The 22,369-nt window shown below is 43.1% G+C and overlaps 1 protein-coding gene across 5 annotated transcripts in view; it reads right to left on the minus strand.

Moving 5' to 3' along the window:
• NHSL1 (NHS like 1) overlaps positions 1-17,985 on the minus strand; it is a 182,598-nt gene extending 164,613 nt beyond the window's left edge. For 4 of the 5 annotated variants that reach the window (XM_015622391.2, XM_015622390.2, XM_015622389.2 and 1 more), the window contains exon 1: positions 17,453-17,979. In XM_015622391.2, coding sequence (XP_015477877.1) covers positions 17,453-17,810 — 358 coding nt within the window. In that variant the 5' untranslated portion in view covers positions 17,811-17,979. Of the gene's footprint in view, positions 1-17,452 lie in introns of all 5 variants that reach the window. The other variant, XM_015622399.3, reaches the window with a different exon arrangement.
• Positions 17,986-22,369: the final 4,384 nt, after the last annotated feature.

Genomic DNA, 22,369 nt, shown 5'->3' on the forward strand with positions numbered 1-22,369 from the left:
TCTGGCAGAAGCATAAGGAATAATTTATAGCAAAACCTCAAAATTTTAGGTCAGTGGGAGTTAAACACAAGGCCCTAAAAAATTCTAGACCCTATCTCAGAAGCTATGTAAAATATTTTTCCCATTAGCACTTTTCACATCTAAAATTTCAAAAGCCACTGCAGACATTTACATCTACCATTCACAGACTTTTTATTTGGAATCCTTCTGAGATTCATATTACATAACTCAGCTGGGATAAGTATTTGAGAGCAATTAATCACTAGGGATATCACATACACATCTTCAGTGAAATTTACTTAACCGAAGTCAAAAGCATTTAAGCCTTTCCACAGAAATCCTCAGATGTACCTCACAAAGTAATTTTAGTAGGTACATCACCATCCTTTATCAATTTATGTGGAAAAGTCATTCTTCAATTTGTTTGCAAGGGGTTGGTATAATTAATCAAAGCAGGGAATTTTGAGGAAGGCTTTTCAGGACTGTTAAAGCAGAAGGAAATATTCCATCCCAGGCATTAACCAGCAGAGTAACAAGAAGGCAAACTGGATTTGAAGGAGCAAGCATGTCTCTGGGCATGCACACAGCTGTGCAGATGAACAGGAAATCCAAGAGATCTTTGGGCCACTGCAATAATGATCACTAGAGAAGGTACTTTTATGGTGATTTCCCACAGCACCAAAATAATAGAAACACTAATTTCATACAATGTTGAAGTAAAAATCAATGCCTTGTATTTAAAGGTCTATGGAATGTTACATGAAATAATGTAATTATTTTCCTTTATCCACTGAAGTTATCTTAATCATCACAATAATCCCAAGTCTGCAAAATACCAGGCACTCCTACTCCCTTCCTCCTCAGATCTGGTGGGTAGATTTGGCCACCAGTGCCCTATGCATCAAAGCCCAACAGATCAAAGTACAGTTCAACAGAAGGCAAGCCAATTCCAGCCAGATCTTGTGCAACCTATGAACTGGAAGACAGCTTAATCCATTTGGATCTCCTGTTTCACCAGTGTTGAGATGCAGGCTCTGATATTAGTTTGTATGGACGTGGCAGATGACCTTTGAGTTTTCTTCGTTTAACTGTAAAACGGGAATTCTGCCATCCTCAAAGCCCTCTTGAAAATTGTGAGTGAGAACATCTTCAGCTACAGCTATGGCCACATCACAACGGCCCTATCTACCTTGTGGTTCACTTTGAAGCATCAGCCTCCAAGGAAGGGATGTTGCTCTTCCATTTAAGGATGGCGGTGGTATTTCCATACAGAGGTTTCTCACTTCTTTGTGCATCAGCCCATTATTCCGCACCCACAAATTCAGTACTTCCACTTTCCAAAATCAGGATCTGTCTCTACAAGACTTGCAGAGGAAGATCTCTGATCTTGAAACAAGCCTCAGTCATCCCAAAGGAGATCTTGCAAGGTTACAGTACAAGACTGCTGTAATGATTAGAGGTCTCATAAGGATGCTGGCAACTATAGGCACTCTCAGCATCTGTAGTACCCATAGGATTTAATCCATAGCATTTTAACATCTGTTGATTTTTCACATTAATTTTGTTTTTTCCCAAAAGTTTCCTCTAGCAAAATAAGTGACACACCCCTCCCTTTCCATGTTTATTTTTCTTTCAGAAACAAACCAACCCCCCACTGGCAACACTAAGCCAACACAAAAGAGTCTAACTTGACTTCAAGATGACTGCAGAAGACAAAACTTCCTTACTTCAACAGGACTGATGCCTGCCTCCTGCTAATTTTGTTTCATTTCAGTCCATCCCTTTCCATTTGTGCCATCTGTAACCAACTTACCTTTTCCATTCACGGCAAAACAGATTAGTTAAGCACAAAGGAGGCAGCCAGATAAGCTTTAAAGGTCCCTTCCAACATAGGCTAGTTTATGATAGCACAGGTAGCCACACTCCCCCATTTTCTGTTCTCAGGACCCTGCAGGCTGCTGGCAGAAGCCCAGCTGGGAGCCACAGTGCCAGCCCAACACAGCACAGCTACAGCTCTGCAGGAGTCCTGCCCTTGCACCACAGTCAGTACTGAATATTAGTGAAGCTTGATTAAAAACACAAGGGCAATCCCTAGTTAGGGGGAACCCTGTTTTCAGATCTCAGTATTGCAAAATAGTCTCCAGTGTCCCTGTATGTATGTGTACATATATATATATATATATATATGTGTGTGTGTGTGTATCCCCACCCAGGTTGCTACTTCCACTGCTGCAAATTCCCTCTGCTCCCAAAACAACCTCTCCCTGTTTTTACAGCATTTCAGTGAAGATACTGCTCTGCAAATTTGACAAAAAGCAAACTTGTGATAGCTAGAAGTACTGAAATAAATGGACCACTGGAGAGGGATACGGCTCAAAAAGGGGTTTATTTGTTTTTAATAAAAAATTTAAATTTTTTAAAATAAAAAAGTAGTTTTTGAAAAATGTACCACAATCCACACAAAGCAAGCTGTTTGCAGAGAGAAGACAAAAGGAATACAAGAGCATTTCCTATGCAATAGATAGGCAAGATGTTTATCTAAAACATTACTTCAGTAGGAAACACTGGGGGACATCTTCCCACTGAAAGGAAAAAATAGGAAAAAAACCCCGAAACTTACCTACACACTTTTGACTTCTCTCTCTCTCCCCTACATCTTCACTACTACAAACAGACTCCCAAAGTGCCAGCTTCAGCATTTTAATCTCCTGAAGCAGCAGACTCTTGCCTATGAAGGCAGTGCTTCAGTGTAAGGATGGACTGAGCTCTGAGGATGTGAGCATGGGGGAGGGAAGCTCCAATATTACAACCCATCCATCAACCACTTCTATAAAGCTCTTTTGTTCCAAGTTCATACTTAGCAACTCAAGGTCAAAACTGATGTTGGAAAATGCAAATCGTAAGTCAACCCAGACTTTCACCCCATGTGTCCTCTTGACCTTAAATGCAAACAAGAAACAGGCAAAAAAAAGTTTCAGCTACATGATATATTTGTATAAAAATGTGTATTGAGGATTACAAACAAATCAAAAATTACTGGGAGTTAATCTGCACCACTACTGATACAGATTAGAAAAACAAAATTAGAATATGTGCATTTAGGATAAAAGGCCCTTACTTTTTTGGCTTTCTTACACTTTGGGCAAAATCTATTTCACCTGGTAGGGGCTTTTCTGTTGTTTTTTTCTTTATTGTCTGTTGGGATTTGATTTCTTAGTTTTGAGTGTTTGTTTTTTTGCTTTGAGAGAGACACACACAAGGTTTGATTGAAAGCACCACAGGGGAAAACTAACTGGTTGAAAAAACACCAACCTTTTCCTCTCTGGTACAAAACAAAAGGAACACATCTCTATTAGCCTTTGTCTTTAAGAAGTCCTGGGTCAGATGTTGGCAGCCTTCACAAAGAAGAAAAATAGTAGGTATTACCAATAAGAAGCAAGGGTTTCATTGCAGCCAAGAAAACAGGATGTATTCCACAGGCTATAACTATTCTCCTTAGAAGCACAATATGGGGAGAAAAAAAAATAAAAAAAAATCATTCATTACACTCAAATACTTAAGAGCAGACTTTTCAGTGAACCCCTTTTCTGCAGGATTCCATGGCAGAAAACAACAGAGGTGCCAAATACCTGAGATTACAAGCTTATCCAGTGGATATTTCCCAGAGGTGCTGTAACAAAAATCAATTTACATGGACAACAGAAAGACACTGTAAGAATAGAAAACTCTGACACTGAACTCTGATCCAGTATTTAAAATCTCTTAATTTTAGATGATCTGGCAGTCTTTAGAATTGTCATCACAAAACTTCCTGGGAGTTTTATTCCAAGAGCTTACACATAACATCTTTCATATGGGAAAAGTCCTGCCAAGAGCTTTAAATATAGCTGTATTGAATGCCAGTTTGGCTTCCTCCTTGAGTATTTGGACAATTTTAACAAGAGTTTATGAACTTGCATTGGGAAAAAAAAATGTATAATGATAGTTTGCCATCCATGCATGTAAGTTATAAGTTATGATAATTCTGCAGTCTAGCAAAAACATTTTAAAACAAAACTATTTCTCCCTGATAGCTTAGATTTGGCCCTTAAATCACAGCTTTCTTCTAAAGCACCATCACACAAAGTCCTGGCAATTAAAGTCAGCGTAAAGGGTTGCTTACTTAGGGGAAGGATAGGAAAATGTGTTTAATTAGCAGCAGCTCAGGGTACTGAGGAATTGCTTTATTTGATCAACTGCTGCTGTGGATGATCAAAAAGGTGTTTCCTGTAATTCTCATAAGAGTTCACTTGCTTGCCCCAAGCAAGATGAGGAACAGAACTATAGGTATGTTTTCCATCCTCATTAATAAAGCTCCCATCAACAAGCGAAAAATAGGGTACTGTAGTAATGTAACCTAGATCCTAGACAGTTTCCAAAAAGCCAGCCAAGGATCTTTGTCAGAATTTCAAAGAGAAGCCGCTGCTGAAATTCTTAAGCATGCGGAAGGGTTGTTCAGGACTCCTCCTGCAAACAGGGAATGCTTTTCACTCCCCAAGAGATTACTGCCAACAGGATCTGTAAGGTGAGACACTGGAAACAGTTTCCACTTTCTCCACTGGAGACAGTTTCCATCTTTCTGAGATCAAGTTCATTACCTTGCCTTTCAACAGAAACAATAGGTATATTTATGGAGAGTATTAAAGCTCTTCCCAAGAAGCACTTCAAGGTCAGAAGTCCTCAAGTAAATAATAATAAGTAAAAATAAAAAAATATTATTTTTAATTTTTAGAATGTGATTTTTGGCTCCCAGCTCTATAACTTGATTAACTAACACCTTCTCTTGCCCATCCTTTTTCAAATAAATGTGCTAAGACACAGTCACAGTCTAGGAATGGTATTTTCCAATTTAGTACTCCTGCTAAAACCACACTACTGCTCACTCCCCCCCTCACTCCAACTGGAGACACAGGTGGAGATAAGAACAGTTTACTGGAAACAGCAATGAGATAAGAAAAAGAACAGCAGCAATATTAATAACAAAATGTATAAGACAAAGAAACGATTTACAGAGAAAGCCCATGACAATAAGCAAATTGTCAGACAGCTTCCCTTTCCATCTTTTCTTAACTGGGAGAACCCCTTCTCCCCAGGGGAGAGAGAGAGAAAGAGCCAGTCCTTTTCTCCCCTGCCTGCAGCAATGGCTTGAGGTGGTACAGAATAAGATCTGCGTCCTGGCCACACACCCTCCCATCTAAAAATTACCCTGTCCTGGCCCCAAAACCAGGACAGATATTTACCAAAGGCCACAGAGTAATCCAGCTCTCTTGGTCAAGCTGTTCATCTTGGGTCCCATTAATACCTCTCCTGGACAGCCGTCCAGTAAGGAGAGTGTAATCCTGCTCATGGTTATAATGCTTTGACAAGAGGCAATGAGAACAAGCTGTAACACACAAAACTCCATTTAAGCATGTGGAAAAACCGTTTTGCTATGAGGGTTGTGATTGCTGCATCCTTGGAGAGATTCAAAACCCAAATGCATACAGCCCTCAGCACCTGGCTCCCACTCAGGCTATCCTGACTAGGGGCTTGATTAGGTGGTCATAGCCAGAAGCTGGTGACCAATAACCCAATGTGCAGATGGAGGTCTGTGACCAGCAGGGCCCCTCAGGGGTCCATACTGGGACCTGCTCTGTTTAATGCCATCAGTGACACAGATAAAGGGATCAAGCACACCCTCAGAAACTTTGCAGATGATACCAAGCTGAGTGGTGTGGTTGACACGCCCGAGGGACAGGATGCCATCCAGAGGGATCTGGATAAGCTCAACGTGTGGGCCCATGGGAACACTATAGGTTTACCCATTCTGCTGCAGTGCTCTCAAGACAGGACCTTTGGTGACTACTCAAGCAGCCTCAAGAACTTTTTCTTGAAAAGGTTCATACCATTCAAACTCACTGTCTGAGCTTCAACAACAGCCACCAAGGCAGGGGGGAAAAGGTAATGCAGCATGTGGCACACAGGTAAAGTATCTTTTATAACACCCTGTGAGTGGAGGCTGTGCTCTTGTGCTAACCATTACCATGCAGAACTTTCAGGCTGACGAGTAAGGCTGCTCACTTCAGTGTTTACACACTGAGTTCTCACCCACGCTTGCTATTTGGTGCTATCTGCCTTTTGTCAGTCAGTCATTTTTCCAATTGGCTGTTTCTGTTAACAGCTGAGATATTCTGGGATTCTCCCTAATAAATTCAAAGTTCCACTAGAGATGTACCCATGCTTTCATTTGTCTTTGGGATTAACTTAATTTGTCTTTTTATAAGCCACTAATAATAATCTAAATCAAAAATACCATATGTGCACAGACATAACTAGTGATAAAACCAGTGGAGCACAAACATGCCAAGCTGACAGGAGCTCAAATGAAGACAAGCTTTTGTCTTTCATGACCTAATTCATTTTTCTACCAGTTGCACTACACAATGCATTTAAATCATTTAAATATTTGATGTGTTAACCTGCAGCACATTATCTCTGTGTACAATGCTAAATTACCCACTCTTCATCCTACCTTTTACAAGCTGCACTTATTTCCAGACTGCAGCAAGTTTCACAATTTGTCAGCAAGGTTATTAACAGTAAAAAAATGTAAAGAAAAAGCTACTGTATTTTATGTATTGGGAAAAGGGATGGGAGAGGAAAACATGCTCAGTAAGGGTCAAAACAACATGCCTTGAAGAGCACTCCACTCCCATGTTACATACCACACTCTTCAGAGGGGACATCACAAATTACAGAATTCAAGCCAAACTCAGCAATGAGTGGGAGCAGGCAAGATAATAAGCACTGCAGATGGTTTTAGTCTTCATTACCATCCAGTAGACACAATGTCTCTATAACAGATATAGACAAACAGAGGCTTTTGTAACATGACAAACTAAAAAGCACCAAGAGCTCTGTTTTTGTGGTATTCTTCACCTCAGGCAAACACTCTGTGGATTTCTAATTACCTGCTCTTCCTCTAGACCTCAAAAAAGCCTGTAACTGTTATGAAACTTTGGGTTCTTCAAAACAGATCTTTTTAAGCCACACTTAACTAAATTACCATCTTCTGGATTCACTCGTATGTGTTATGACTAGACTCTCTCAGGGCAAAGAGCCTTCTAACTCGCACTTAAATCTGCATTGTGGCTGTGCCATCTAAGTGCTTCCTAATGTTTTAAGGAAATTTGTTATTGCCAACAGGCCAATGCTGCAGTTTAACCTTCCTTCAGGATAAGCAAGCACAGCCTCCCTCCTCTCCACACAGATTTGGAGAAGGGCAGCCTTCCACTGACCATCAAGACAAGGCAGGGCAAGAGAACTGACTCACACTTACCTCGTTTTCTCCAACTTCCCTCTCTTTCTTGAAGGTAAAGATCACGATTATAGATTGCAATTCTACGTATTTCGTAATTATTGTATAATTATAACTACAACAGCAATTTTAAAATCAGTTGCAATAACGTATTTACATTGAAACCACCCTTGTTATGATGACGCCTGCCTCCCCAGGACGAGGCAAACCCCGTGCGACACCACCCGGGATTTCAGAAGTGCAGAGGCAGAGCCACTTTGGCTCACGTTGCACAAGCGGGGCCGAGCCCAGCTGCAGCCCAGCAGGGTCAGGGCCCCCCCTCCATGGGACTGCTCCCTGCAGGGCTCAGGCTGCCCCAGCCTGCCCAACAGGACTGCACATGCTCCCGGCTGCGAGGGCAGCAGCCAGAGATAGCAGGAAGGGTGTTGGCCCCACCGAGATCAGTTGCCATACCAGTTTCCCATATCTGGGCTTCCAACAAGGTCGCGAATGCAACCGGTACAAAACCTTTCAGTTCCAACCCCATTATCACCCTTCTGTTTCCAACCATAGCCATTCCCTACGGCATGCATTCAGCCATGCAGAATGAGCTTATGGTAAGTATATTTATACCTTAAAATACTTGGTCTTCTATCACATGCACATTATTAAAATAAAGTTAGCAGGAGGAACCACATAGTGACTACCTACCTTTATTTTAATAGAACAAGGAACTAGCTCAACGAACAACTTTTTAGACAACTGGCATCTAAATCAACACACCAATACATATTTATGAACATTACTGCATTTTCATTCCTTCTTCCTCATAACAAATCTAGAACAAATTTATTTCTTTCTCATATTTAAAAATCTTAGAGTTCACATAAGAAAGCCTCCATGTTTCCAACACTGCAAATCAAAATAGTGTAAAGGAGGCTATAACCATGTACTTATGTGCATTATTGTTCATGTACACATGAACATCATATGTTCACGTGCATATCAACAATAATGCAATTATTCAATCTTACAGAGTGGTCATTTTCAGAAATTCTGGGGTTCTTGGACTTCTACAAAGGAATATTTTTCAGCATCTTGGACATATATTGGAGAGAGGAAAAATAATTCAAAATTTGAATAGGAAGGATTTTATTTGCATCATGTCCAGAATAATGGGTGATGGATTTTGCTGTGTTACCAATCAAGCTTTTCTTGTGCTATCTTTCTTCTAAATTGAAAATCAATAATCACAGTTAATGAAAAGTTTTGTAAGAACGTGTTCTTATTTCCTAGTACTTGGGTTCTTTTTTCTACTTCAAAATGTCGTGAGCACCTCTAAGGACAATGTGGCTAACAACATTTTGATATTTTCTTTTTAACTTTTAATGATACTGCCTTAGCCAAACATCACTTGCTTTCTCAGTCGTTCCAGGGAGATGCAGTTTCTCACCATGAACTAGATCCTGAACAGGAAGGGAAAGCCACTTGCTTGGGAGCTCTTCCCTTCCACAGGGCAGGAACAAAAGGTGCCACTAGAGATAACCCACAAAGCACTCATCTTGGGTCCTGCTGAGCTTCCTGTAAGCAAACCCCATCTGCTGCCGAAAGTTAAAACTTGCTAAAGTAGAAAACAAAAGACAGATACTCATTTGCAAGGAGAAAGACTGGACTTGCTTTCTTACTCAAACCCAAGATTTTGAGAAACTTTGAAAATATAACAGCCAGACACAAAGAATGTATATAAGCCAGTGACTGGCAATATTTATCCCACCACTTAAAAGCTTACAAGTGCTCTTCTGTAGCCAGAATTTTGACACTAAAAAAAAAATAAAAATAAATTTGGGAGGACCAAGAAGAAAGAAGAGCATTCAAGTACAACACATTACCATTTAAAACATACTGTAGAAGTGTCTTGTTTTCATTTTCCAATTGGTTGCTCAACCAGGAAAAAAAAAAATCCCACCATTGTCATTATTGCTCAATATGCTTGAAATCACTATCATTTTTCCATTAACATTAACATTTGCATTTAGTGCTAGTAGAAAAACACAGTTTTTTCAACAAGTGGCTCAGTTCTTCAGATAGCATCCACAGTTCAAATATACTTCAGGAGGCAGCTGTTTTAGTCCTAATCTCTGAAAAGGAGGATCTAAGTTAATTAAAAAATTACAATCTTAGATTAATCAAAATTTGGTTAGCTGGGCTACAGCCTGATTACAGTCCAAGGAATGTCCAATCAACTAACTTAACAGATCTACTTGTTATCAAGATGTCAAATTTCAAATTAAGAGCCGCTGCTCACATTAGGGAAATTAAATTTACTGAAAGGTTAAAATGTCCTCTAAGTTTGAAAGTTATAAGAACTCAGCCACAGACACACACTAAAGTCAGCTCCTTTGAGGGATTTTTTATTTCAAGTAATACCTTGATATTCTCACATCCATCACTCTATCAGTGTAAATGGTTTTGCACTTGCTTTGTACTCCTGTAGCAGAGCAGTGGACACGTTTGAAAGGAAACAACAAAAATGAAGAAAGGGGCATACTCAGTTGTTATGGTGCTATCCACTGTGCCACAACCCCAGGCAGGAAGGCCTTACACTGGGGCTAACACCAAGGGGTTATGAAATAGAGGGGTGAGAGGGGCTGTCAGGAGAAAGCCAGAAGCTCAATCAAATTTCACCCTTCCTTGTCTTCCACCTCCCATCTCCTCACCTCCTTCCCCACTAATCCAACCAACCATCAGGCTTCCAGAGGGTGTTGTATTTGAGGAAGGCAAAATGCTGAGTTTTAACAAATGGCATGGGTGGTGAGGTGAGAAGCAGACACAAACTGTCACACCTCAGAACAGGGAGAGGCAGCTCAGAGCACACCTGAGGTGAGTGAGGAGTCTAAACTACTAAAGAAAATGAGGAGGAGAAAATAAGAGGAAGGAAATAAAAAAAAATTAATCAGGTCTTAACCTAAAAACTGTGTAGTCTAGTGGCTTCAGCAGGGTAACTACTGAGAAGAGTGATAGCAAAGCAATTACTTGATTCTCTGCAGGAGTAACTACCCTGCCTCCAGACTGCGTAGTGCCCCTAAGCTCAATCACATTAATTGGACCTTAAACATTTGTATTCTAACTACTCCTAGTTCTCTAAGGGCAATGAAATCTCATATGCACAAAGCTGATTAAAGGACAAGAGGCCAATAAATAAATAAATAAAAACAACTTAACTTAAACCACCATAATTTACAAATGACAAAGAGAAAAAACCCATGACAGCCTGAAGCCAGAAGCAGCCCTGCCCAACTAAAATATGGTAGGATATGAGTACAAACATCTTGCAAAGTCCACCCACATTAATCTGTGCTAAACCCACAGGTAGCAAACTATTTTTTTCTAGTCTCTTAAGTGGCATGACATCCAGGCTTTCTGGAGACTGCCATCCAACCAGCAGGTTTCCTATCCAACCTACAGCCAAGAACAACATTTAATTAGCATGTTTAATTGATCTTGTTAACTGTTAGGGTGGACAGCTTTGATCTCGCCTGCTGATAGCTAGTTTAGGACTACAAAAGAAACTGGGACTTTGCATAATTGCCAAGCTTTCAGTGTGTGTCTTTTAATTCCTTCTATTTCCCAATCCCCCTTTCTGTTTCTGCTGCACAAGTGCTCTGGATAACAGGAAACAAAGAACATGCCATCATTTATTTTATCATTTATTTGAGCATGCAGGCAAAAAAAAGGAAGATGAGGAAAGGGAAATTGTTGCTCCTTCACCCAGAAACACAGAGAAAGCCCAGGAATTACCACAGAGAATCTGGCCTGGGCAACAATAAATTAAGTACCGCATGGCTGAGGGCAGCCAGCACCAAACACTTCAGTGGAAGATGCAGGACACACTAAGCATGTGTGGGATAAGCTGCACCCAACCCCCCTTGAAAGCCTGATCCCACTTTCTGTTGATTAGAGGCTGCTTTAAATTCCAGGACAGAGGGTTTAAGAGTTTCAGTGGCTTTCCACCATGCTGTTTTATGTTTGTTAATAGGCTCATCCAAAAAATTATTCTTCTGCAGGAGACTCATCTTAGCTTAGAGAAAAGCCTGCAAGACCAAGATTACTATCTTGCGCTCAACCACTAGGAGACTGTGCCAATACTAATAGGAAGAGAAACTTCTGAGGACATTTTAGTGCATCCTAAAATATCTAGCAACCTTCAAAATAGATCCTAATTGAAAACAACTAAATACAAGTATGTTTAATTCATTAACTACCTCTCCTAAAGGAGTTTTCCTGAAGGATCAAGCCAGTCATAAGTTCTACGGAAATAAACGTTCGTAGGTGGTGTATAATAGGTTCCGAGCAATGTACAAAGCAGCTCTACATTTCAGCCAAAGAGTGTCAACCGTTTTCAGAACAGCAAGCCAAACCCTCATCAAACTGAATTCAGCTGGAGCTTTGCCACTCAGCAGGACAACGACTTGGCCCACCATCCCCATGGGAAATCTTTTTCTAACTCAGACTTTCTTCCTGCTTATTTCAAATGAAATCTCCTTTGGATCAGGTTGAATTTCCACAGATAATTAGTCTTGCACTAGCTAAATAAAACAAGAGTTATATTGCTTCTAAGCAGCAAACTGAATAATTACAGGAGGGTTAAAGAGAAAAATTCTTATTTTCTTTCCCAGGGGGAACTTAGGAATTAACTGTTTAACATGGTTGAACTTTGCTGTTGAATCTTCATATTGCACAGCAACAGAGAGAAGTATCGCAGTGCAGTCACCTCAAGTATCTGTAATCATGGATGAACTGTAGCTCCCACATAGTGCTAAAACAGAGTTCTTCACCTAAAAGCCTGTTTTTTCTCACCAAAACTTTCTCATGAGCACACTGTGGTTTTGGTGGTTAGTTTGGGGATTTTGGTTGTGGTGTGTTTTGCCTTCTTTTGTGAGGGTGTGTGTTGTTTGACTTTTTTTATCCCTAAACCCTTTTCTAAAGAAGGTTTCTTCTTGCTGCTGCAAGATGATGAATATCTGGTATTTTCTGTCCTTACACCAGAAACTATAGAAAGCTAGCCAGTCCCTTCATCTCCTGCCTACTGCTGATACTGTCTCAAATAATGCTCACTTTTGGTGGCTTGGGATGGAGGAGGGGTTTCCCTAGGAATAAGCTGAATAAAGCTTCCTGTTCAGCTAGAGCAGGAAGTGTGCTCCAGTACTGCCTTGCACACAAAGAGTGGAAAATACTTACTAAACAAAATAGCAGGAGATGAAGTATAAACTGGATTGTCCTTCCATCACGCAGACAAATAGAAAGCCATACTCCCCACACCCCCAGCTCTCTTGCATTAATGTGCCTAAACTCAGAGGGGGGGAAAAAATAAATAAAAACACAGGTATGTATAGGCATTGTGCATCAAAATCAAATTATTATGCTGTGCCTTTAAAACCAAACACTGAAGGATTTTAAGCAACACTAATTAGGAGGTAGCATTTCCTCCCTCCCACAGAATCAGTTTGTTCTTGTTAAAACAGGAGGTGCAACTGGCCAAACCCCATCCTGCTAGTGGAGACACTGAACCAGAAGTTGTCATTAGGTTAATCTCCCAGCATCTCTCTCAAATCACCTCTTCAGAAAGACTTTAAAATAAACAGCAGAGAAGATGGAAGGGATAGCCTTCCAGTCTGTCAAACCATTGGGATTTACAGAAAAGAACAGCAATAACATTTTTTGCATAAATTACAGCAGACGGCAGAAGACAAATATTAATGGAAAAAATGTCCTTCTTCATGCCCTACAAAAACAATGACTGTTTAAGGCCCCACAGCATCTCCCCAAGAGCTGGCCTTGTAATTCATGCAAGATTTCTCTACAGCCATCATATGCCTTTTAACGAGCACTGATCACTTCAAAGAGGCACTTGTCCTCACCCACCCTGATGTTTAAGGACCAAAAGTGATGAAAAACTGCATCACCTGATGCTAGGTCGCAGCTACAGATGCACACTGCTAGAAAACAAAAAGCTGTTAGGCAAGTCCCGTGGTATAAAACACATTATGGCAGCTGGATGCTGGAAACATATGACAAAACATCATGCAAAACAGCAACACACATAAGCTTAATGAAATCCTGATGAAAGACTGTTAAAAACGTACTGAATTTAATTAATTCTCTAGACATGGCTAGTGCAGCTCAACTAAGGTCACAAGTACTGCATACTACACCTAAATTTTATAAATCAGCTTGAGCCATTAGTGCCTCCCATCACCATGAGTTATAAGCCAGTCATCGGCCCATAGGGCTGTGTCTCATCATATTTTGACGTCCCTTTTCTTGTGGCACAACACCCTGCTCATTATGCAAAGCTCAAATACATGTCAGGAAAACATTTTACTAATTGGCCTTAAAAATAGCCTTGTATTGAAATTGAGTCAAGCACAAGTTTCTCAGCTGGGGGATATAACGAGAAACTTCTCCACCACTCTAAACAAAAAGTTAAAGAGAGCTAAACCAAACCAGAGAAAGCACAGTCATTCTAGTGAACCCCTGAAAACTAAGCCATGGCCAAGACTGCATACATCTGAAAGCTACCGTCAAAGTCCTGAAGCAGACATGAAATTAAACTCTCCAAACACGTGTGGCACACCAGTACAAAGCCCTCAGACAGGAGGTCTCCCAGCTGAAGGGCATGGCAGAATTCCAGAGATGGAGAAGTTTACCCCTAGTAAGGGTTGCTGAGACATAGCACCTACTGCACTACAGCACATCATAACCACTTTGCCACATGGGAAAGCTCTCTCCCATGTGGAGCAGCAAATGGATGTTCTTGCACTAATGGATTCACTACAGAATACTGGGGAGTATGTAATATCAGAGATCATCTGAGACACTTTTACCTATTCATACTCTAATATCTAGATCTAGGAGCATATGGATCTTACATACACACAAGGACACTGCACAGACAGACCAGCAAGCACAATCAATGACTTCAGAGTGACTAACAGGAGACAAAGAGCTTTGTTCTGCCTGCTTTCCCTCCCTCACACCCCTGCCCATGCTCAGTGAAGAACAAACACTGATGAACCCCTGTTATCTGAAGGGTACTGCATGTAAACGTTACTTTGAAACAAAATTATGATATTGCAAAAATCGTGATAGGGCAAAAATAAAAAAACACAATTTCAGAGTATGTACTTTTCCAAACACCACAGACACACAGCATATCTTCTACCAGCTTCCAGTCTGCAGCTTCCCAAAAAGTGGCTGTAACACAGATTTTAAGTTAAGTTTTCTAGTCCTCTCCTGGTCTTTCCCATACAACATCATGCCAGGATCGCAAAAGTTGTTCTGAGGCCTTCAGTTGCAAGAGGAAATTATTGTCTGGGCCCCATAAAGAGAACAAAAGTCATTTATTCAAGTAGAAATTACCTGTCGTTTGAAAAGCGGGTGTACAATGTCCTATCCCCTCAGCCTGAATGCAAGAGCAAATTACTTAAGTCATCTGACACAATGTCATACTGAACCTGTGTGTGCACTTGTGCAGCACAAAAGGTGCAACAGTTTACAATATCTGCCTCACAAGAAAGGGTTTATGATCAGTAAAAATCTAGTCAATGGGAAAACAATTATACAATCCTTGTTGTTCTTACAGTCCTGCACCAGCAAACAGCTTACTCCATGAGGCTTCAATGTTTGGAAGGAAGAATCCCCCTTGCTGATGTTCCAAAATAAAAGATAGCACTATTAAACCAGTCTCTTTGTTTTGCATATACTTCCCTTTAATGTCAGGAACAGGGTTAAATTTGCAGACAAGCCTTGACAGCTTGTATTACAGAGATGTTTGTGACTCTAAGTGCCACTGAGCATCCTTCCTGATCGCCTTGACCAGACTGCAGTATCTAGAAAGACTGTAAGAATTGTCATGGCTTCATGTGCAACTTCATGTCAATATTCTACACATTTACAGAGACTACACGTCAGTTCCTAGTGACAGAATAGGTAAATAAAATAACCTTCCTTGACTAACAAAACAAAATACCCAAACCAACAAACAACAACAAAAAACACCCCAAAAAAACCAACAACAAATCAGAATCAAATAATTATTAATTCTCATAGACTTAAATGGATGAGATCTTTGAAATGTGAATACAGCAGCAGCAACAATGAGATTTCAAATACCAAAACTGAACAGTAGAGATGCCACTTCACAAAGAATTTAAAGCCAAACAGAGAAAGCCAAACAAAAGAATTGCATCCAGTTTTGGACATCATCATGACAAGAGCAGAGACCATCAAATTAAAAGCAATAACAGGCTTAGGCCAAAGAACTGAGTTATAACAACAACAAAAATTCATGAATATTTAATTTGTGCAAAAGGATGACTAAGAAAGAATACAGTCACTAAGAGTCTGACACATAGAATTTCAGGGTTTGCACAGTGCAGCAGTAGCCTTATTTGAGCATTGCCTTTATATACATTGGATCAGTGTATGGTAATCATTAGAGTCCTATTTAAACTGAGATTAATTAATACTGCGTCCTATCAGGCAACCAATTTAATGTACCACTATACTGCAAGTATCCCCAGTAATAACACACTCGCATTTCAAGTGTGACAGCACCATGCCACACCAAATTAATATAACTATATTGTCATAAAAGGTTATACTTGTCTTGGTGAGGAAGAAATGGTCCTTCAGTTTATCATTTATCACAAAGCACCAAAAAAAGTAGAACTGGTTAGCGCAAAACTTTAGCCTCACACTTTAAAACCACAAGGCTTGGTAAGGATGATAAGGGTGTCCTCCTTCAGAGAAATCACATACTCAAGTATAACATAAGGAATAATTCTGCAATGAAACAGGTAAGTTATCCATACAGGGTTCATGCCCTTTAAATCTTATTTCTGAAAGGCCTTTCTTATCTATTTTGCTCGTAAGTATGTAGTATAGAAAGCAAGCTTTCTACTTCCATTCAAAAAAAAAAAAACTGTCAGAGGTCTCTGAGCAACAACTCTGCTTAGACTCGGCTTACACCTTATACAGCTGCCACAAAAGTTGCAACACAATTCTTTGGGTTCCTGAATGTTTCCAGCACATTGAGAAAGCTAAGCTGATGTTGCAAGCCATCTCCCACATTGTCTGTGGGGAGCTTGGTCACGCATAAACAAAACTTCATGTACCAGATACAATTTTTACTGGATCCTTTCTCCAAAGTTGGACCAAGTTCAGGAAAAAAAAATAAAATGCATCTTTTCCTATAGCTCTGTGTAGGTGTACAAGCAGTCACTTCTAAGGGCCAGTTAACAGGCTCTGAAAGAACCCTAAGAACAGCCGTCCCATGCTGCCACTACTTAGGAATCTGAGGCCGAATCTGCATCTTGCTGCCTGGGCTCTGTATGAAGTTGAAATTTCAAGTCTGAGATCAGCTCTGCACAAAGAACAGAAGCTCGAGAGGACCGAGAGACACAAAACCAGCTGCAAAACACATCCAGGTTTCTATTTACTGAGGTCTTCCCATGCACATACAAAAGAATTAATCAGGCATGTGGGCTGAACTGTCAGAAGCTCGGCTGATCCCAAGTCTGGCGCAAACCCGGCATAAACATACAAACAAACTCCCCCGGGATCACAGCGCTCTCAGCTCCCGGTGCTGGCGGTCCCCCGCCCCCGGCCAGCCCGCTGCCCGCCCTGCGGACGCGTTCTCCCCGCCGAGCGAGGGCTCGGCCGCACAGGAGCACCGGGGAACACCCGCAGCCCCAAGTCCCGCACGCTGACACCGCCCTTCCCGCACGGGACGGCGGCATCCAGGGCCGGAGCCACCGGCACGGAGCCCGGGCCCGGGGTGTCCCGGAGGGGGACGGGCAGCGCCGCGCTACAGCCCGCGGGCACCGCCGGGGCCCCGGAGGAGCCGCGGTGGGACCGGGGGCGGCCGCCGCCCCTGAGCACGGCAAAAGAGAGACGGGGATGCTTAAGTTTCCCTCCTTCCTTTCTAGTTTTAAATAAATCACAAACTGGAGCCCAGCCCGCCACGCCAACAGCCCCGCCACCGGGCGGCCGCCCTACCGCCGCTCCTCCCGCTCCCCGAGCCGCCCCGCCGCCGTCCCGGGTGAGCTGGCAGCGCCGGGCGAGGGTGGTACTCACGGATCTTGACTTTGCGGTGGTCCAGGCGGGCGAGGAGCTCCTCCAGGGCTCCGAGGCGGCGCTGGAGCCGGGCGTTGCGGTGGCACAGGGAGTCCGCCTCGCTGAGGATCCCGCCGAAGATGTCGCCGGCGCAGCGGGAGAGGTCGGAGAGCTGCATCAGCAGCGACACCAGCGCGTACGAGCTGACCTGCTCCAGAGTCCCGAAGAGCGGCACCGTGCCTCGGCGGCGCCCGCCGCCCCCCTCCGCCGCCCCGGCGTGGTCCCCCGGCGCCGGGCCGCCCCGCTCCGCGCCATCCCCGCCGGCCTCCTCCAACCTGCACAGCTTCAGCGGCTCCAGGGTCCGCAGGGGGAACGGCATCGCGGCCGGGGACGGGGGGCAGCGCGGGGCACGGCAGCGGCAGGGGTGGCGGGGAGAGCTAGGCGTCCCCGGCGCGAAAAGTCTTCATCCGCGCAGCGGCCGCGGTGACAAAAGTTCAGAGAGAGGAGAGGGAGAGGGAGAACAGCACAACAACAAATGAATCGGGGCGGGAGGGAGGGCGGCCGGGCTGGGCTAGGCTAGGCTAGGCTGCGGGGCTGGAGGGGAGCCGCCGCCTCGGCGCAGGGGGAGCCCCGCGCGGCGCCCATGTGCGGGAGTGGCCCCCGGAGGCGGGAGCGGCCCCGGGAGGAGGGAGGGGATGGGAGGGGAGAGGAGGGGGAGCGGAGCGGGGCGCAGCACCGCCGCACGGCGGGAGCGGTGAGAGTCCGGGCCGGCCGGGAGACAAGAAAGAGCACGGCTTTCTCTCCCCGAAGTGAGGATGAGGCGGGGAGGGAGGGAAAGAGGAAGCGTGGGAGGGGGACTGAAGCGCCCTGGATGCGGCCACAAAGGAGGAAAGCCAGCCAGAGGAGGAGGGGAGAGAAAGCCCGGACCAGCTCCACCTGGGGAACCCCGCGCCGTTGCAGGCACTTTCCTGAACGCACCAAACTCTCAACCCGGAAAGCGAGAGCTGGAAAAAGAGGAGGAGGGAAGGGAGAGGGAAAAAAAAACCCTCCGGGAACCTGGGAAAAGTAGGAGGCCGCCGCCTACCTGTGGCTCCCCGAACTGGAGCCTCACCCTTCCCGGCCAGCCAAGGTAGCTGCTCCCGGGCCGGCCCCGCGGCGCTGGGTCCAGCGGGACTCCCCAGGGAGAAGCCAGCTCGTCCGGCCTCCTCTGCTCGCCGAAAGGAGCTAAGCGAGAGAGGGGGCTCGTCAAGCCTCAGCCCTTTCCCCTGCCGTGCTGTGGGTCGGGCCAGAGGTGCTGCTCCAAGGTAGGGGAAGAAGAGCAGCCTGTCTGGGAACGGCGCGTTCTCTGTGGTTAATTTTTAGTGAGACTGGCACTAAGGCAGGGGCAGAAAAGTCTGGCCCGTGACATGGAGTGTGGCAGTGCCGAACGTGGCACGTAATGCTGGTGTGGCCCCAAGGCAGGTTCCAGCCTTAGAAGCCCCCGCGCTTTGCCCACGTAGGACACAATCAGCTCTTCATGGAGATGACGGCTCTAATGAGCTATTCCCCACAGAACCAATTTAGCCCACAAGCAACTGTCAACAGCTGCTATTTAATTTTAATTGGACAATGCCCTACTGGCTCTGGCTCCTGCTATATGATAAAGAGAGGAACCCAATCCCTCTCTCCTTGTAGGAGAGGGCCCTGGGGAAAAGTGGTTGTATAGTTCCTTCCTGCCTCATAGCTTGTTCTGGCTCCTGCTGCAGCTGAATATATGGCATGAAAGAAAGAGAATCAGCTGGAGAGGGAAAGGTCCAGGGATGTATCCATGTTCATTAGCACCTTGAGGACAGTTTATGTAACAAAATATTTTGCAACATAGTATGTATCATCCGTAGCTTTAGCGTTCGTTACTTAAAGGAAACCTGAAGAAAACCATCCCACCAGCAGTGCTTCAGAAATTCCTCGCTGCATGGAGAAGTATGGGAGCTGCAGAGAGACGAATACAAACCAAAGGCTTGGTGGCACACTCGAGAGTTAAGATTTACAGGAAGTGCTTGTAAGGGTGACAGTCATAGCAAAACTTGCAAGTCACTAATTCTTACATAAATCAAGGCAAGTTTCATCTTCAAGTTTTCCCTGGCGGGGGTAGGGGGGGAGGAAGCAATGCCATCTAGTGTTAAAAAAATAAAGAACAAAGCCACCTTTCTTAACACCTCTGTCTAAACAGGTTACCAATGGATAACTTTGCAAGTTGGAATGCTCCCACTGGTTTTGTGTTACAGACAGTACCACTGAGTGCACACGTGCAATATTTATAGAAACTGATGAGAACAACATGGTGAAAACAGGCAAAACGGTGTTTAATCAGGGGCTTAAGCACATAAAGAATCCAAAGAAATAATTTTGTGATGGGGAAGCTGTCAGGATTGATTATTAGAGGATGGGAAGCAGTCATCTTGTCGTATTGAACTCTCCTGGTTTTATTTTAGGACATAATGTCTTCATTAATTCTTAGGTGTGTTTGTTTGTGGTAGTCATTTGATAAAAAATGCGTCCTGTTCACTGGCACATTTGAATGGAGGGGAGTGATTCTTTGTACATTTTGTTTAAACTACAGGACTACCATGAATGAGGTGGACTTCAATAAAAAATACACAAAGCAGGAACAAAGTGAGCAAAGAGGTCAGTCCAGGTGTTAGCTGACACAACAACACATCTGCCGGGGTAGATGTCATAAGGCTGTGTGTTTGTTTGATTGGAAATTACTAATTTTTAAGTTTAGAAATAGGTACTGTCAAAAAGGTACATTTACCACTCTAAATTTTTTTACTGAAAATGCAGATCACATCCTGATATTGCAAATATTTTTGCATGTTCTTATCTGTAAGTAGGAAAAGGTACTTAGAACAGATGTAGCATAGGGAGAATAACAGCCAGAAATCAAAGCCTTAGACAACACTTAAATGCAGTAAAGAGCCTTAGCTGCTGTGAGTGGATGGGATTTCACTGCCAGTGAAGTCTGCTTTACCTATTCCACTGGTTCATTTGTTTGTAAACTGTAAAATAAACTACTGTGACAGCTTGAATATTTCTGGTGGGAATAATGTATCATAAAAAATAAGGTGTTTTTAGGACTGCCAGTTAAACCAAGTTAAGAAATAAATCTGAATTTTAAATGCACTGATGTTCTTGAAATATTCAGTCTCTGTGTTTATTCCAGAACAATATATTTTTTCTCATTAATTTATATGGTCTGTTTTTCTGAGATAGGTTGTTACCACATGGAGTACTCAAAAAAGAAAATAAATGTAAAAAAAAAGGTCTGAAATGTAATAGGTAAATAAAATAACACATTTAACTGTTTAACTGAAACCAGTAAAGGGTAGTCTCAAAGTTTGTTTCTTTCTGTGCTAAAGGAAGGGATATAGGAAGGAAAATGAAGCTTAAATACTTAGAGAGTTGGAGATTTAAAGTATTCATCATGCTGGAAAGGAAGCCTTTAAGACTTCTACATTCAGCAGAAGTACAGACTTTCTTAGGGACACCCCATCTCCCTCAGGTAGCCATGCACATTTTCTGTTTCCAGAGATTATAACTGGAAAATGTTTCCTTTTCTGGCAGAGCTGGGAGGATGCTCCTGACCCTGTTAAATACTCCTGCAGGCCCAGGGGAACACTGAGTTGAAGCAGGCACCAGTGCCAGAGGGTGACCACCTGGTGCTGTCCCTGCTGTCTGGCAGGACACTGCCCTCAGGTAAGCCATCCCTGCCCTTGGGTGAACCCATCCCAACCCTATGTACTCATACAGTGCAGGTTTTTGGCAATTGTGATGTCTAACTGGTGGGAGCAAGAGGCTGCTTTCCATGTATCCGCATCCACTGGAGAAGGAGGTCTGTGAGCTCAGTGGGCAGCAGTCACTTCCACTTGCACAGCTAGGCCTGGCAAGTTCTGGTGTTCCTGGTCTCACACCTCCAAATACCCTCAGTTAGGAGTGGGAGATCCTCTCAGAAGAGGAACAGAGCACAGAAAAATGAGAGACAAAGGAGAAAGGTAGACAAAAGGACAGCAGAGACTCCACTAAATATTTCAAGGCAATATTTATTGCATTTTTAATCAAAGTTCAAGTTCACTGAAAAGTTTGTTTTGTCTGAATTGTTGCTTTCATCCTTTGGCATTTTAAGCCTCAAGTAAAACTACCAAATTAAAGACCTAATAACTTTCATGTTCTACTTCAAGAAACAGAAGAAAAGTATTGTGGGACTTACTCATCACCCACTGCAGAATGAACACTGCTCTTCCCTCTTCAATCCTTTTGGGCTCTCAGAAGCAAGTGGTGAGCAGTAGTACAAAAGCCACATGGCCAACCATGTAACATGAAGCAGCTCTTCCTGAAATTGTACTTTTGTGCCAAGAGGGTAGTTTCAATGCAGTCAGCTGGGATCACCAAGCTCATCCATTGTATTTTAGCCCACAGATTGAAGATATTTGCTTGTGTGGGCTAGGAAAACCCAACCAAAATGGATATGCAGAAATAACAACAGTGTAACTTGTAGGGGTGGAGGAGGAAATTCCCTGGTCACTCTCAGAGCAGCTCTAATGAGCTCTTGTTTGTAGTGCAGAAAGGAAGCTCTATGTCCAGGACACATAGCCAGCTTACATATTTTTGACTTACTTTAGCTGTTGTGCTGTAGAAGTTTGGTGTAAGCTTAACACAAAGACAATTCTACAAGAAAAGTTCTGATATTTTATTCTTTCTTGGTTAACCAAAAGTATGTGGGTGCTTTCAGTCTTAGTGGGTCACTGGACTCTTTTAATCATCACAGAGTTAATTTCTCTTAGTAGAAAATCTTCAAGGAAACTTGCATAAGATAGGCAACAAATAGGAGTAGATATGACTCCCAAGAAAGTCAAATAGCACCAGAATTCTTTCTGTCCCTCATGACTACATACTTCTGTG

This window comes from Parus major, chromosome 3 (assembly GCF_001522545.3).
Source record: "Parus major isolate Abel chromosome 3, Parus_major1.1, whole genome shotgun sequence".
Taxonomy (NCBI): Eukaryota; Metazoa; Chordata; class Aves; order Passeriformes; family Paridae; genus Parus; species Parus major.